The sequence below is a fragment of the Girardinichthys multiradiatus genome, chromosome 22 (genome assembly GCF_021462225.1).
Source record: "Girardinichthys multiradiatus isolate DD_20200921_A chromosome 22, DD_fGirMul_XY1, whole genome shotgun sequence".
Classification (NCBI taxonomy): domain Eukaryota; kingdom Metazoa; phylum Chordata; class Actinopteri; order Cyprinodontiformes; family Goodeidae; genus Girardinichthys; species Girardinichthys multiradiatus.
Window position 1 is genome coordinate 2127050 of NC_061814.1, and position 17918 is coordinate 2144967.

Here is a 17918-nt window from a genome sequence, read left to right on the forward strand (position 1 = left end):
ATCCGTAGTGTGAACCATGGCCATGTTACCATACAGGTACCCGTATCAATTCGCCAGAACTGCCTTACCTGTCCTCTTTTAGGCAGTAATGTAATCGCAGAGGTTATTAAAACCAACACAGAAGAAAAAAATGGAACTGATATCACTGCATTACTTAAAGAGACTTTAAGTGTTACCAGCAGTGCAGTAGAGGCTTTGGTTTCTGCCCTCCAGATTTCAACCTTTGATGAGGCTGCCCATTACAGTATGAGGACTGGCAACAAAGGTGTGATCATCCCAGCAGGACAGATTTATGAAGTAGAGTGCAGAGTTTGGGAACGGCTGAGAGGTGGTTCAGTGTTATTCCAGCCCAGCGTTGAGAATAATTTCCCTGAAAGTCTAGAGATTTTCCGACCTCTAGTTGAGGTCCCCAGTGGGTTAATAGCTGCCATTAAAATCCCAATTCAGAACCCCACTAAACACGCCCTTTACCTTACCAAAAGAACAGTTCTAGGAACTTTGGAGGAGGTCACAGAGGTGACTCCAATTCAGTATGACCAGAATGATTCACAGCCAACTCCTCGTGCTTCTGTAACCTGATGCACAGCACAGTTAATATCAGAAAGCAGTAAGATGCAAGATGAGACATGTCTGAGATGGCATCCTCTTGTTGATTTGTCTCATTTGGAGGAGAATGAACAAAAATTAGTCAGGGATATGTTGTATGAAGAGTCTGATATATTTGCTAAGCATGACTCTGACATTGGCTGCATCCAAAATTTGCAATTGAAAATAAATTTTAATGATGAGGCACCTGTCCAGATGTCCTACAATGCAATTCCAAAGCCCCTGTATAAGGAGGTGAAATACTATGTACAAAATCTCATTGACCATGATTGGATTAGGAAATCCACTTCACCATATTCATCCCCTGCCATCTGTGTCAGAAAGAAAGATCAGAGTTTACGACTGGAACAGGTCCTTGATGGTCTGAGGGATTGAGTGCTCGAGTGAGTGCTGCTCTACATACTTGGATGACGTTCTTTGTTTTTCCAGAACTTTCCAGGATCACATTGATGACTTGAGGCTTGTGCTTCGCCCCCTGCGAGACCATGGTGTCAAGCTGTGGCCAAAAAAAGTGAGTTTTTTAAATGTCAGGTCAGATATGTTGGCCGTTTAGTGACGGGTGAAGGTGTTCAGATTGACCCTCAAGATCTTGAAGCATAAAGCAGCTTAGAGATAGAGAACCAAAAAATGTGGCAGAAGTCAGGGCCCTGCTAGGATTCCTAGGCTATTACCACACTTTCATTCAGGACTTTTCCAGGATAGCTAGACCATTGTTCAAACTCATATAAAGTTCCAGAGAGTGTAATCAGAAACCTGGCTCAGCTAAATCTAAAACCCAGCCGAAGTACAAGAACGGTGGCCAGTTACCATCCAAAACCTCAGTCAAGTGGGCAGCAACACATAGCAATGTAGTGTCCCATCTTGTTGATGTGCTAACAAGTTCCCCCATAATGGCTTACCCAGATTTTCATCTGCCCTTTGTTCTCCACAATGATGCATCAAATGAAGGTCTGGGAGCAGTACTTTATCTGCAACAGGAAAAGGTGAGGAGGTGATGAGTGGCTTCACAGGGAATTTCAAGCTCTGAGGGAGTCTCTGGAGTTTAGCCAAGAATAACTCGCTTCGCTCACAGCTGAGAACCAAACACTGAGGGATAGCGTGAAAACACTCACCGATGGAATGACGCAGCTGTCTGGAGAAAATAAAAAAATGAAGGAGACCATCCTGGATATGCAGGCCCAGGGCATACGGGACGACCTTGTTTTCTCCGGTATCACGGAACGGGCAGAGGAGGACGCCGAATCCACCGTCCATGAATTTCTCCAAAGTCAGCTAAAACTCCCAAGTGACGAGGTAAAAAACATCACTTTCCATCGTATTCACCGGTTCGGAGGTAAGAAACCTGAACACAGCCGACCTCGGCCAATTGTAGCAAAATTCGAGCACTAAATACAAAAAGAGTAGGTCAGAAGTCGGGGCAGAGAGCTGCGGAGAATGAACTTCAGCATTAATGACCAGTTCCCAAAGGAGATCCTCGATCGGAGACGAATTTTATTCCCAATTAGGAAGAAATATATCAGCGAAGGCATCAGAGCTACAGTAGCTGTAGCCAAACTTTATCTCAATGGTCAGTTGTTTAGAGATCGGGAGATCACTCCATGGCTTTATTAGGAGCAACAGCATGTTAATCTATAACATGTAACACTGGTTAGATAAGAGGTTAGATATCTGGCGAATGTAATGTAAAGCACAGCTCAGCAGGTTGTTTACATTGTATGATGTGGGTGGGCCCAAGGCTGGGCTTTTGGGTATCTGCTCCTTTTTTGTCTCCTCTCATCTTCCTCTCATTTACACTTGTTACCACACCTCTCTGTCACTCTCTTTTCTCTCTGTCACACACAAAAAACACACTCACACACACACAAATATCTATTAACATAACCTTATATCTCTCACTCCCTCTTACCCCCAGCAGCCTCTTAATCCCTTAAATCCCTGCCATATCTCTGCTTCTGGACTCCATATCAGGCAACCCCAAGCACTGACTATGATTTCACTTGGGTCTATCTGTTTCGCTGGTGACATGCGCTGTACAATTTTAGCGACACACGCACAACTATGGGCACACTAAGGTTTCTCACATAGAATGTGCATGGAGCCGGCACCAGAGAGAAAAAGTTAAAAAGTTTTCATCAGCTTAAAATACTACAGGCAGACCTCTTATTACAAGAGATTCATAAATCTGCCACAGCTGCAAATGATCTTCAATCACCTGAGTTTCCTAATCTGTTTTCTGCCTGCTATAATTCTAGGCAAAGGGGAGTAGCAATCTTAATTCACAAAAATCTTAACTTTGCAGTAGTAGACACAGTTACAGATCCAGAGGGTAGATATATAATAATACAAATATCTATACCTAACCAACAGATATGTATTGTCAGTACATAAGCCCCAAATGTTGATGACCCCCTATTATTCCATTCTTTTTTTTTCTGCACTGTCTAAACACTTGGATTGCTCACTTCTTCTTGGGGGTGATCTCAACTTTGGTCTAAATGAAGAAATAGACAGCCAGAGTACAACAGGGACTCAGCACAGATGGCAATCAATAAATATTGTTAAAGAGTACATGAGTGATTATGGACTTTGCGATGCATAGCCATCTCTTCACCCTAATCACAGAGAATATACATTCTTCTCACAAGTCCATCAATCTTACTCTCGTCTGGATTATTTCTTAGTCAGTAGCTTGTTGTTGACTGACATTTCAGACACTGAGATACACCCTATAGCTGTCAGCAATCATGCACCTGTCTCCTTAACTCTAGTAAATAAGAAAGAAAACCCACAAAGCAAAAATTGGAGGTTTAATACATCATTGCTTAAGGATGAAAAATTAATTAAATATTTAAAAAAAAGAGTGGACTTCATATTTGGAATTTAAGGATATCCCAGGGACATCAACATCTGTTCTCTGGGAGGCTAGGAAAGCAGTGATGAGAGGTAAAATAATCTCATTCTCATCACGTAAGAAGAAAAAAGAAAACAAACGTGTACAGGAATTAGAAGAAATCATTAAACTGTTAGATGCTTCCCAAGAAGAGGAAAAGTTAGGCAAAGTACGTCAAGCCAAACTAGAATTAAATGAAATCATCGACAAAAAAACCCAATTCTTAGTACAAAGACTTCGTATACAAAACTTTGAACATGGCGATAAATCAGGTAGCTTTTTAGCCAACCAACTAAAAATAAAGAAAGAAAGAACAATAATATTTGCTGTAAAGGACTTGAAAGGGAATACAGTTTATGATCCTGAAAGAATAAACAGCACTTTCAGAGATTTCTACAAAGTTTTATACTCACCACAGACAGACCTGTCAGATAATGACATAGATCAATTTCTGTATAAAGAAACAAATCCTAAATAAACTACCAGATAATCAAGCGATGGCCCTGGACCACTGACTTCAGCCGAAATCCAAGAAGCTCTAAAAAGCATGCCCAATGAAAAGGCTCCAGGCCCAGATGGAGTCCCAACAGAGTTTTACAAAGAATTCTGGAATATTTTGGCCCGAATATTCCAAAGAATGGTCCAGGAAACCGAAATAAATGGCAGACTTCCGCCAAATATAAATTCTGCCAACATCACTATCTTGTTAAAACCAGGAAAAGACCCAGTACTCCCTACCAGCTACCGGCCCATATCCCTTATTAACGTCAATCTCAAAATAATCTGTAAAGCTCTCGCAAAAAGGCTAGAAAAGGTTACTCCTCTCATAATACATCCTGACCAAAATGGTTTTATTAAAGTAGGCATTAATCCACTAATTCATGCAGATAACTTACTTTAATAACCTATTCCTATAGTAAAAATATTGACTACAGTCTATTACAGTCAGGGAATATTACATATTTGGGCATTAATGTCTCTCCTAGATTGGCAGATTTAACAAAACTAAACCACATCCCATTCTTAAAAAAAGTGGAAGATGATCTCGCTAGATGGAAATCTCTACCCATATCACTCATGGGCAGGGTTGCTTCAATAAAAATGATGGTCTTAGCAAAAATCATTTACTTATTCTCAATGATTCTGAATAAACCGTCATCTGACTGGTTTAGATCTCTGGACTCCTCCATCACTAAATTTCTCTGGAAAGATAAGCCCCACGTATTAGCCTAAAAACACTACAAAAGACCAAAGATAAAGGAGGACTAGATCTTCTTAACTTTCATCATTACTTCTTAGCTAACAGGCTACTTTATATCTCAAAATGGTCTAAACACAGTCCTCTAGATGAACCCTGGCTAGACGTACAACAGACATTATCTAATAATATAAAGATTTCTGATCTACCATTTATTAGCTCAAATATAAAACGGCATGTATGCTTCAAAAGCCTTAACATCAGCACCTCTCTGACAGCATGGTGGGACTATCTAAAAATGACAGGGTCTTCACTAATCCCATGCAGACGTACACCCATCTGGAACAACCCTGACATCCTACAAAAAAATAATATGATAAATTTTCCATATTGGAAGTGTAAAGGAATTGAATACCTGGAACATATATTTGAAGGAATTCAGTTCATCCCATTTAACTGATTAATTATACAATACGGAATTGACAAGAATACATTTTTAGAATATCAACAAATTAAATCTATAATAAAAAATTAATTTAGACTTGAAAATGTTGAGTTACAAATGCCATCAAGTGTACTAGTGTTCCTAAAACTCAATTTCCCTTCCTATTACGAAAAGGGAGGTGGACTTATCAGTTAACTTTGACCAAACATTCTGGTCTCAGATATGTTCCAGAACTTTTAAACTGAAAAGTAACCCCAGTTTCCAATTAATACAATATAAAATCCCTCATAGAGTATACTATACAGGTCAATGGATGTTCAGGATGGGCTTGGCACCTTCTAATACTTGCTTACACTGCACATGCAATATACCAGACAATTACATCCATGCACTATGGTTATGTACACCCATTCAGAGGTTCTGGTGCCTGATATGTGAAGACTTATCAAAGTGTCTGAAATGTAATATTTCACCTTCCCCTTCAGTTTGCTTGTTGGGCAACTTAGATGATGTCACCACAGAGACAAATTCAGTTCACATGGTTTTCACTGCCTTATGCACCGCTAAGAAAACTATCCTCATGAACTGGAAAAATAAAAACCTTCTTAATATTAATCAGTATAGACATTTTCTGTTGGATTATATAAGCCTTGAGACAGCCTCTGCCTCCACGTCAGATCAATCTCTCTGGGCTCCTTTAATCGGCTCCATCACCTAGTGGGGGTGGGGTGCCCTTGGCTTCATCCTGTGGGGCGTTGTGGCGGATTTTCTCCTTCCTTCAAGGAGCACATTCTGCTGGCGGGGTGGAGGGTCTGTGGGAGGGGGTCAACCTGGGTGTCCAATGTCTTATGTGCTCTGGGAGTTGTTTGAATGTTGGGGTGGGTGCAGGTTTCCTTCTGGGGTGGGGATGGGTGGTTGGCATTGGATGGGTGTGGGCGTTGTTTGGTCTTGGGTGGTTCCGGCTTGGTTTCTGGTTCCTTGTCTTGGTTCCAGTTACAGACGCCAGTCCCTTTTCTGTTGAAGGGATCTGCATGGTTTGGGTATGCGGGCTGGCCAGGGTTGGTCTCGGGGTGGACTGGTTTCGGCTTCTGGATGGGTTTTCGTTGTGGCTCTGTGGGCTCTCTTGCCTTTTGTGGGCCTCGGTGTTGGTCTTCTTGCGGGCCTGCTTCTGGCAGGGGTATGGGTGTCGGGCATGTTCTAGGACTGCGGGTCTTCTTTTTGTGGGGGTGCACTTTCGTGGGGGGCTTTGTTTTTGGGGGGCTGGTGGGGGCACATTTGCACAGTGTAAGTTTTGTGTGCAGCTTTTGCTTTGGGTGCTCTTTGCTGCATTCCGTTCTCCGCTGTATGGCGCGCTGTAGTGTTGGGGCAGTGGTTCTGTGCGCGGCAGCTCTGACCTCCGGGCATGGGTGCAGCAGGGCTGGCGTCGCTGAATTCTGCGCTTGCGTCGGGCTTCTCGGCTTCATACTGGGGTGGGGTTTGCTTGTTTGCTGGATGGTTCTTGGTGGGTTGTGTGTGCTTGGGGTTAGTGGTCTTCGGCGTGCCCCTACGAATGTACTGAACGATGTGTGGTGTTGCTGTGGCGCTGGCTCGGGGGGGATCTGCGGTCTGGCTTGGCTCTTTCATTTTTGCTTGGCTGACCTGAATGTAGGTGGGTCTGTGTCTCTGGATGGGGGTGTGGCCTCTTTGCTACGCGTGCTGGGGCCCTTCTGTGGCACCCTTCGGCCTGCTGGGCCGGCATCTTTCCCTTGGGCATGGTAGTGGGCGGGGTGGTACATCGTGACGTCTGCTTGACTGCCTGGCTGGCCCGGCAGTCTCGGTTCACCTGTCTATGGGGGGGATGCATGTACCTATCCTGGCCTGGAGCTTGCATTTGGGTGGACCTGCCATTTTGGGTGGTGTGCAGTTTTGGTGGCGGCCTCGGTGTTGGAGTGGGATGTGTTTTGTTGCCCTGCTTGCCTGGTTGTGGCTGCTGTCTGGTGCTGGGCATCGGGGGCTTGGCGCTCTGTTGGCTCTGCCCCTTGGGTTTGGGGTTGGCTGGGCATGCTGGCCATGTGCCCTCCTATGTGTGGCATATTTTGGTTGCACTGGGTCGGCTGGTCTGCTCCTTTGTTTGGAGTGGGGCCGCATTCTTGGCCGCATGGGCGCTTCTGGCTGGCTCTCTTTTGTTGGGGGTCGGTGGTTACTTCGGACGGCGGACTGGGTAACGGGCTGGGGATCAAGGTCCGAGGGTCTGGGTCGTTCTGGTAGAGGCTGGGGACGTTGGTCCCGATTTTCAGTTGGTTCTCGGAGCCTGTTACCTGTCTCTAGTCTTTTGCCCAACAGATGTGCCTATACCTCCCTCTTTTGTTGGGACTCGGCAAACAGGGTGCCTATTGTGGTCAGCCGGGGAGCTGGCTCCCTGGGAGAGTGGTTTGCCCCCCAGTCATTCCCTCCCCATCCCCAGACACCTCCCTCCGCCAGCTCCATCACATTACCACTCATGGAGGGCCTTGGGGTGTGGGTGCGCCATTGGAGTGCCACATAGGTTTTCCATCTCTCCGGTCCCATTGCAGCCTGTGCCCCAACTTTATTGTACAACTTAGACGCTCTCACTTATAACATTCTCATGTTCCGTTTTTTCTTTTTAAATGCACACTACAGCAACACGCATTAACACCACATTTGAGCTGGCGGAGGCAGGCTTGGGCTCTTTTCACACCCCCATTCGCTATTTCCCATCTGTGGTCGGAGGCCGGGAGAGGGAGTGGACCCTCTAGTCGGGTCTGGGTCTGGGGTTGGGGGTTGGGTCTTGGGGATTGTGTGGTGTTGGGGCTGGCGTTTTGGCACTCTTGGGATCGCTTGGGTTCCCTTGGATCTCGGCCCCTGGCTTTGGGCCCTGGTCCACCGGCTGTGGGGCTGCCGGGCTCCGGTAGGGGGGTCTTAGCCAGCGCTGATTGGGATGTGGCCCCGCTGTGGTGGAGGGGCTGGCGGGCTGCATGCTTGGTGGGCCATGGTGCACCATGCGGAGGTACGGGTGGCCAGCGGGCTGGGGCGCCCCTGGGGTTTGGGGGTGGAGTTGGTGGGGTGCCCAGTAACTGGTGCCGCCAGGGCCTTCTTCCACTGCTTCCTTCTGTGGTTCTGGCCCATGGTCGGGCGCCGGGCTGCGGTTGGCAGTCGGGTGGGTGGGGCGGCGGAGCATGTCTTGTGAATGCACCGGGCGGCTGGCGGGTTGTGTTTGGTCTTGAGCGCTTGTCCTGCATGGCCCAGGTACCCGGCTGGTGAATGTATTCCTCTCGTGGACTGGTGGGCTAGGGCAGTTGGCGCTGTCTGGGGGGATTGGGCAGGCTTGGCAGTGTGCTGCTGGGGGGAGGGGCTGCAGCCTGTGGGGTGGAGGGGTTGTGTCCACTTCTAGGTAGTGGGGTCACCGGCGTTTGTAACGGCTGGGATAGTGGAGCCGAGCTGGACAGTGTTTCTCCCTGGGCGGTCGTTGCAGTGGCAGTGATATAGTGTTTTTTGTAGCTGAGGGGGCGTGGTGGGGGACACTGGCCCTGGGAGCCTGCCGCTGGCCGGGAACCTCTTGGTGGGTGATTTTGTCCCGTCATGGTGCGGGGTTGGGTGTCCTGTTGTGGGTGCGGTGCTCGGTGGGGTCTGCCCTGTTGCGCCAGTGGGCGGGGGTGGCGTTGTGCGGGGCCCTTGCCTTGCCGTTGTGGCACGCTGTGTGGTGGGGGAGTGGGGTGCAGCAGGGGGGCTTAGAGCGGGGTTGTGTGTGGAGCTTGCACTGTGTGGGTGTGGCTTCATCAGCTTCTCCGCTAAGGAGTTCACCTGTGGGGATGTGCCCCTCTGGGGGAGGGGATTCGTGGCGTTTGGGTTCGGGGGCATGTGTTCGATATCGGAGTCCTTGTTGGGGGTGGCCCTGTGGGGAGGTTCATGTTGGAGTTCACTGGGGGTGGGAGATTCATGGGGTTGGGATCGGAACTCGTTGGGGCGTCGCGACTGCTCCGTCCTGGGGCAGCTCTGGTTGGCGGGCTGGTTTGAGACATGTGGACCCCTCTTTTGTACATAGCCCCTTCTCTGGAGGTGGATGGGGGTTGTTGGGGACTGGGTCGGGGTTGGGGCCGGGCTGGGGTCACCCGGGTCTGGGAGGTACTGGCGCTGTCTGCCTGTCTCTGTCCCCAGAGGGAAGGGGACCACCTCCTGGGTCCAGGGGCCGGTTGCCCCTAGGGGGTACCGTTGCCTGGACCTGGGAGTATAGAGTATGCATGGGGAGTGCGAGTGAGTGTATGACATCCATTGTGTTTTGTCTTTACGTTGGGTGCGAGTGATTTTATGTCTATGCACGAGGGTGGGAGTGGGTGATTTTGACTGTGTGTGCCCATATTATGGGGGGCCTATTTCCTCCCCGCCACACTACCTGCCAGTGGTTGGAGTCTCTGCCCGCTGGTGTACTTGTGGTTCTCGGTGCCTGGGGTTGGGTGCTTTGGTGTGTGCTGGCTCACTCCCGGTGGCTGCTTGCCGGGGCCTGGCCCCTTGGGCTCTGTCGGGCCTCTGCTTGGGGACTGGTGTGTCCCGGGGTCTTGGGTCTCTGGGTGCATGGCTGGATCTGCTCGGGAGTGGATGGCTGCCGGCGGGGCCTGTGGGCTCGTCGCTGCGGCTCCCTGGGGCTTCTGCACTGTCACTGCTGGGTGGTTCGCCTGGGACTCTCCACTGCTCTTATCTGGGGGGGTTGCAGTAGTCTCGTGGGGTTCCTATGCTTTTTGGGGGCCTTTGGATGTCTGTGGCTCGGATCTGCTCAGTGTCGGTCCAGGGACCATGGGGCAGGTCTGTGGGTCCTCACACTCGCTATTGCATATTTTTGAGGAGAAACCTTGTATACAAAAGCGCGTCCACACTCATACTTGCAGGTGTTAAGCTTCAGGTGTTGACACATACACATATTTTCTATATTGGGCTGCACCTCTCACTAAGCACATTTGACATTCATAAGTACCATGTACTATTTTGTTAAAATAAAATAAAAATAAAAAACAGCTGCAGGTGTATATGCAAGCAGATTGTAATCTTGTATTCTCTTTATCCTTCTTTCTCTCCTCCACTCTCTTCCTTTTCTCCCCTTTTTCCCTTTTGCCCCATCTCTCTCTTTTTCAAGCTTCTTTTTTCTATTCATTTCAGTCTCCGTGTCCGTAACAAGTGAAATATTCCCAAAGAAGTTTATAATAAAGTTTCTTTTATAAATATCAAGCAGAGCTTTAAAGCATTAGCTGTGATGCTCTGCTTGTGAAAGTAAATCTGTTGGGTAATTTCTTGTCACTCAGGGCACTCAGACAACAATTCTGAGCGCTACTCTGCTGAACAGGACATGGCTAAAAAAAAAGAAAGAAAAGGAAAACAAACTCTGTGTTATTGCATATGGCTCCAGGACACTTACCCATGCTGAGAAGATTTATCATCTTAATTCTGGCAAACTCAAATTTCTTTATTTGAAGTGGGCTATCTGTGATAAATTTAAGGATTATCTCTACTATGCAACCACCTTTACTGTGTTCACTGATAATAATCCTCTCACTTATATTCTGAGCACGGCAAAGTTAAATGCCACCAGACATCGCTGGATGGGGAAGTTAGCTGACTTTCATTTCAACATAAAGTATAGACCCGGAAAACTAAGGCTGATGCTGACACCCTCTCATGTTACCCAGTTCCTCTCAAAGATCATCTGAGTGAATATACGGAAGTCATGCCCCCAGAGGTGGTCTCTGCAATCTGGCAGAAAGACAAAGCTATAAGAGACGGCGATGTACCATGGGTGGCTGCATTAAATTTACACCTGGGTGATGACGACAGTAACATTGAAAGCACCCCAGTTATTACCGCAGAAAACATCAGTGCGGCGCAGAGGGATGATGCTGTCATCTGTGTGGTGATAAATCTGAAAATGAAGGGATGGAAACCTAACAATAAAGATAAGAGTCAGATGGATCGAGAGACATGCAGCATGCAGGCTCATAAATTAATGGAAAAGAATGACATTGGACAGGGGAGTGTTGTACAGACAGACAGTACTCAAAAAGCAGCTAGCTTTACCCAGTGAATTGAAGCAAACTGTGTTAAAAACGATGCACGATTATATGGGGCATGTTGGAGCTGACAAAGTCATCCAGCTTGCCAGAGAGAGGTTTTAATGGCCCTTTATGCAAGCTGACATTGAAAATTATGTCATTCGCCAGTTCACTTGTGTCAAGCAGAAACAACCAAACAAACATCAGAAAGCACTAATGGGATCATTAACAACTAGTGCCCCTTTTGAGCTTCTTTCTGTGGATTATCTGCACCTTGAACCAAGCAAAGGTGGTTATGAGTACATTCTGTTCCTGGTCAATCATTTTACTCGCTTTGCACAAGCCAACGCAACTAAGAGTCAGAAAACACTTTTACAAGTACTGAAACAAATTTACATTTCAGAAAACAAATTTACATTTCAGAAAACAAATTTACATTTCAGTAAACACTTTTACAAGTACTGAAACAAATTTACATTGGCAAAATCAACCGGAAAGGGAATGTACCAACGCCAAGGCTGACCCGGAAGTCAGCCTCAGGGGCTGCATCCTTCGAAGGACCCGGTCGACGTGGGCGGGGTCCTTCGTCGACCGCTAAAACCAGCGCCATAGAAAGAGAAAGGGTCCTTCTATGGTGCTGGCTAAAACCACGGAGGCCACAAATGAGCAGCTGCGGTTTGGGACGGTCTATCCTTTACCAGCTATTCCCGCCCTCACCTCAGCATAACAGCTGTCGCCTAGCAACCGTAGCTGCGAGGAGAAAAAAGCACTTAAAGCAGAATGGAGCCAAACTTCTGGTAGTTTTATTTTAAATTTTTGAGGAACTTCAGCAGTTTTATCGTCGTCGCAGACATCTCCTTTATTTTATCTCCGGCTGATATATATATATAAACAACAACTTTCAATTTTAAGATAGATGGGAATTATAAAGTATTTGATCCCCTCTGGCTGGCCTTAGATAATTATATAATAATGCAGTGTTTTTGGTGTATTAGTATGTACTAGCTTTGATCACTTAAAATATCTAGAAGCATGCCTTAAAAATGTGTTTTTCCATCTCCATTCTTCCCTTTTCTAGACCAGACCCCTTTACTGCAGGATCAACCTGAGTGTCCCAGTCCTGAAACGCTTCCTCAACCAGGAGGACACCAGGCCTGATTTTCAGCTGAGCAGGGAGTCTCTGGTAGTGCTGCTAAATCTTTTGCATCAGGATAGACGACATGAATGGGTGCTACTATTGAGACCTTGTTTTTTCTTTTCTGGCACATCCTACACTCTGTAGGTCTGCAGAGTGTTTGGGATGCCTCGCTCTACTGTCCATCGCATAGTGCACAGAGTTACAGAGGAGATCGTGGCTATTCGTCACCAGGTCATCTACCTTCTAAAGACCCCTGAGGACTTAAGGCAGTGTCCCGTGAGTTTGCAGGGCTGGATGCCACAGAGCTTTTCTTAAAGCTGTGGGTGCAATTGACGGCTGCCATATCCACTTCAGGTGTCCAAGCAGCCTTGATGGTCAGTGCTACAGGAACAGGAAACTCTTCCCTTCCATAATCCTGCAAGCAGTTTCTGAGAGCCATTTTATTGACACGTATGTGGGCTGGCCTGGGTCAGTGCATGACTCTAGGGTGCTCATGTAAGTTTTGACCTAGATCCATTTTATATATACATTATACATAATATATACACATATATGCACCCTCTTTTAAATTGTTTTCAGGTCATAACAGCATGCGCCATCCTCCACAACATCTGCCTTGGTGCTGGGGATGTCATGGCCCCAGAGGATGACCCAGAGGAGGCTGTAGAAGAGGATGAGGGTGAGGTCGGGACTGAGGCAGTCAGCGGTGCTCTCTGGCGGGACCAGCTTTCAGCTGAGGTGTCTGCCCTGGAGGAGGTACCACCAGAACATGACTACTGTGTCTGCCAAGTATAATATTATAAATGTGATTTATTTAAATGTAATCCAATAGAGCAAATGGGTTGAAAATCCAAACTTCAATCCAAGATGGCCGACTTCCTGTTTCTTGTAGGACGTGGGTGCAAGAGAGTTTTAGGTAGTTCTTGGGGAGTTCTAGAAGTGTACCAAATTTCATAACTGTACAATAAACTAAGATCAATGCGGAGGCTTTTTTGAAAATTTCAGGGGGGCGCTGTTGAGCCATTTTTATTGCGACTTTCGTGAAACCCTTAAAATACGTAAATTTTCACTGATGTCTCCGCTAAATTTACAGACTTTTTGAATATATTAAAGCCGCGAAAAAGGCGATTCCTTTCTTGCCTGAATAATAATAATACACATTCGAATTACAATAGGCCTTCGCAGCTGCTTTGCTGCTCGGGCCTAATACTAACATAAACTGTTAGAAATCACTTGTGTTAAACATTCACTGTGATGACTGCCAGCGGAAGCTTAGTGCCAGGAGTCCGGTCAGATATCTCCAAGTATAGCTTGCCTCACTGCCGGGAAGGCTGGTGAGGCAAGCCAGTTACTACGCCGGGAACGGAAAACTCTGAACACGTCGGAGCACATATGAAATTAAGCGATGTTTAGATAAATAAAGCAGATATTTCATGTCTACATAGTTATATTCCCGCACTAAAAACATTGTAGAAGTTAATTTGTGTCACAGAAAGTGTAATTTTCCACAATTTACTCACAGCTTTTGCCGCTATGGTCCGCCATGGCTTCCCCTGCTTGACCAATCCGCTTCGATCCGCAATGAATCATGGGAAATGATGGGCCGTGAAGGATACTCACGACCCATCCTTCAAATCAGGCAAATGAAGGACACATTTGTCGGCCACATTTGAGGGAGTCTCGGAATGATTCATGAATTGGGACAGCCTTCGTCGACACGCTGTAACGTAATCGGCCTATAAATACGGCCTACAAGGGATGCAGCCCCTGAGGCTGACTTCCGGGTCAGCTTTGGCGTTGGTACATTCCCTTTCTGGTTGATTTTGTCAAATGTAAATTTGTTTCAGTACTTGTAAAAGTGTTTTCTGAAATGTAAATATGTTTTCTGAAATGTAAATTTGTTTTCTGAAATGTAAATTTGTTTTCTGAAATGTAAATTTGTTTCGGTACTTGTAAAAGTGTTTTATGAAAGGAGGAAAGTAAGACACCATGTCCCTCAGCCAAATGTCCACAGTAACCTCAGAGCAACAGCTTCAGAGTTTCAGCCTGCGAAACATTTAACACAGAAATTTGAAATCCAACAGCAAAATTCAAATCAGACAGTGGTTGTCCCAGAATCTGTAACTCCAGTGGCACTCCTAACTGAAGAACTGTATGGAGACCCATCAGTGGAAAATGAGGTGGAAAATGGAGGATTGGAGGAGCTAGGGGATAACACCAAACCTGACATGCACACACCAGGAGAAGAAGTGCCACCAATAAGGAGGTCAGCCAGAAGGGTAAAACCTCGCGAGGTCTTCACATATGACCGCTTGGATCAACCATCCTATCACCCAAACCAACCTGGAGTAAATTTGATGATTGCATGTCTTCCTTTTCCCATGCTGTTTTACCCAGCTACATCTGACTGCTGTTATCCTATGCCAATATGGACATGTTAGTACAGTGACACTGGACAAATGGACATTTGGCACGAGGTGACAACCTGACTTTTCCTGGTTATATTTTTTACTTCAGTTCCAGATGCCTGGAGACATCTCTTAGAATGGGGGAGAGTGTAGAGAGCATGCAATTTTTATAAGTCCAGTAGACGGCACTCTCGTGCCACTGTGGATCTGCCAGGGAGGATAACGTTTCCAGTTCTGGACATGTGCAGCTCACAATAAACGAGCTCTGGCCCGGACAACACAATAATCGCTGTCTCCTCTCTGATTCAAAGAGTATTAGCTGCACAGTGCTCTTCAGCCTGTGTGGCGATTGCTGCTTGCTCAGGTTCCCCTAGATCTGGTGCTGGTAACACAGACTCATCACTGTCTTGGATTGGTCCAATAACAGTGGTATCATCTGCAAACTTTAGAAGTTTCACAGACGGTCTGCTGTGGTACAATCATTTGTGTAGAGGGAGAAGAGGAGTGGGGAGAGAACAAGCCCCTGTTGGGGCACCAATGTTGATGGTTCTTGTGCAGGAGAAGATGCTTTCCAGCCTCACCTGCTGCTGCTGGTCCTTCAGGAAGCAGGTGATCCACTGACAGGTGGAGGATGTCTGGGTTGATGGTGTTGAAGGTTGTACCGAAGTCCACAAACAGGATCCTGGCATAAAAACCTGGGTGGTTGAGGTGTTTTGGGATGAAGTGTAATCCTTTACTACATCATCTGCCAACCTGTTTGCCCGGTAGGCAAACTGCAGGGGTCCAGCAGGGGGCCTGTGTTGTCCTTCAGGTGCTTCAACACCAGTCCCTCAAAGGATTTCATGACCATTCAACTGATTTGCCGGGCGAGGATTCTGCTCAGGGTTGGGAGAAGGGTCCCTGTAGGCAGTCAGGTTTTTCAAACCATTCCAAACAGCAGAAGCTTCTCCATGTGATAAGCTTCTATTTAGCTTCTCACTGTAGCTTCTCTTTGCTGCTTTCATCTGCCTGGTTAGTTTGTTCCTGGCCTGCTTATACAGGGCCCGGTCCCCACTGCTGAGAACCCTTTCCTTATCCCTGCTTGGCTGCCTAAGATGAGAAGTGAACCAAGATTTATTATTGTGTGCAGAAGGTCTTGGTCTGAACACATGTCCTCACAGAAACTGACGTATGATGTCACCTCTTCAGTGAGTTGGTTTAAATCAGTGGCTGAAGTTTAAAAAACAGTCCAATCTGTGCAGTCAAAGCAGGCCTGTAACATCTGTTTTGTCTCATCAGTCCACTTCTTAACAGTCTGAACAACAGGTTTGGAAGCTCTTCATTCCTGCCTGTAGGTTGAGATGAGATGGACCAGAGAGTGGTCATAAGGTCCCAAAGCAGCCCTGGTGACAGAATGATATGCATCCTTTAAAGTTGTGTAGCAGAGGTCCAGACTGTTTTTTTTTTTTTTTTCTTTTTTTTTCTTAGCTGTCTGTATTTGGGAAATTCATTGGAGATGTTTGCACTGTTAAAATCGCCAAGAACAATGATGGGAGAGTCTGGGTGTTTTTTCTCCACATCTGTTATCAACTCAACTAGTTGTTTTTATCATGACTTGCTTAGATAGTCGAAGTAGAACAAAACCAGAGGATGAAACAGACTCAGCACACAGGATAAGACGGTAAATGAGGTTTATTTCTACTGTAGACTTTGTTTAAGGTATCTTGAGCTGGAGTTGTCCAGAAGCCAGAGGAGGAGGAGGTAAACCCAGGAATCCAAGGAGAGAGAGAGAGTACTGGTGATGAGAATATTTACAGTACAGTCCTTAGGAGGGAGTATTACCAGATGTTGGCAGGCAGATAGGCAGGTCGATAGGCAGACAGGCAGGCAGACGGATAGGCAGACAGACAGGAGTCCACATAACTGAGGTTATGTTCCAGCAAAGGTCTGTATCAGCAGCTACCTTAAGAAGCCCATGAGCTCATTAGGAGAATGCGTTGCAGCTGCAGACAATGAGCTGCCAGAACCAACCAGAAGGGGAGGAGCAGAGATCCTACAGTTTTTCAACATTTGAAGTAGAGCCTTGTGATGGTATGTAAGAAGCAGTTCGTCCACCTTGTTGGCCAGGGAACGTGCATTTGCCAGGTAGTTTGAAGGCAAGGTTACGCGTAGTCCCTGCAGTCAGAGGTTAACGAGTGTGCCGGCTCTCTTCCCTCTCTAGCGGTATAGCCCATAGAGAGTGCGGCTCCACTGGCCAGGATATCTGTAAAGCAGGGGTCAATGAATGATGGTGAAAAAATGCCAAGAAATCATTGTCTGATGTTTAAAAGTTCCTCTCTCCTGAAAGAGACCTCTGAATGGGAGCAAAAAGCATGCAGAAAACGAGAGAGCAAAGCTTCGAGGCTGCCATCAGCGGCAGCATCTTGGATCATGCACAAACATTTGCACATCCATTCATTAATCCACTTAATTCTGCAATATGGTTGAGCAGCAATGGAGCCGATCCTGAAACGGAGAGGGGGGTGGAGCCAGGAAAGTCGTCAGTTTATTAAAGGGGAAATCCACACAGGCACTAACATCTAAGGGGAATTTCAAATTTTTGGACTGTGGGAAGGAATCACAACACTTGTAGATTTCAGACATATCATCCATCAAACCTTTTAGACCCCTTCCCAGTTAGTAACACAAAATAAACTTCTGTCCTGGTAGTTTACATTATCATATTAATGAAGTTCTAGCGTGACTACAGTACAGATATAAGTGATGCGTGAAAAGTAGAGATGCATGAATCACAATTTATTTGACGGTTGAACCGTAACCTTAACGTGGTGGAGGGGTTTGAGTGCTCAAATGATCCCAGAGGCTATGTTGTCTGGGGCCTAAATGCCCCTGGTAGGGTCTCCCATGGCAAACAGGCTCTAGGTGATGGGTCAGACAAAGAATGGTTCAAGAACCCCTCATGAAGAACACAATATCGAGGCACGTGACGTCGCCCGGTACGGCGGAGCCGGGGTCCCACCCTGGAGCCAGGCCTGGGGTCGGGACTCGTCGGAGAGCGCCTGGTGGCCGGGTTGCTCCTCGCGGGACCCGGCCGGGCCAAGCCCGAACGAGAGACGTGAGGCCATCCCCCAGTGGGTCCACCACCTGCAGGGGGAACCGTGAGGGACCGGTGCAAAGAGGATTGGGTGGCGGACGAAGGTGGAGACCTCAACGGCCCGA

At 46.9% G+C, this 17918-nt stretch overlaps 1 protein-coding gene across 1 annotated transcript; it reads right to left on the bottom strand.

Annotated features, from left to right (window-relative positions):
* Window positions 1-5917: 5917 nt before the first annotated feature.
* Window positions 5918-6762, bottom strand: LOC124859612 (proteoglycan 4-like). The gene is made up of 2 exons (XM_047352497.1): window positions 6534-6762; window positions 5918-6399 (listed from the first exon to the last, which is right to left on the bottom strand). The coding sequence occupies exons 1-2, from the start codon at window positions 6760-6762 to the stop codon at window positions 5918-5920; spliced, it is 711 nt and encodes a 236-aa protein (XP_047208453.1).
* Between the last annotated feature and the right edge of the window lie 11156 nt (window positions 6763-17918).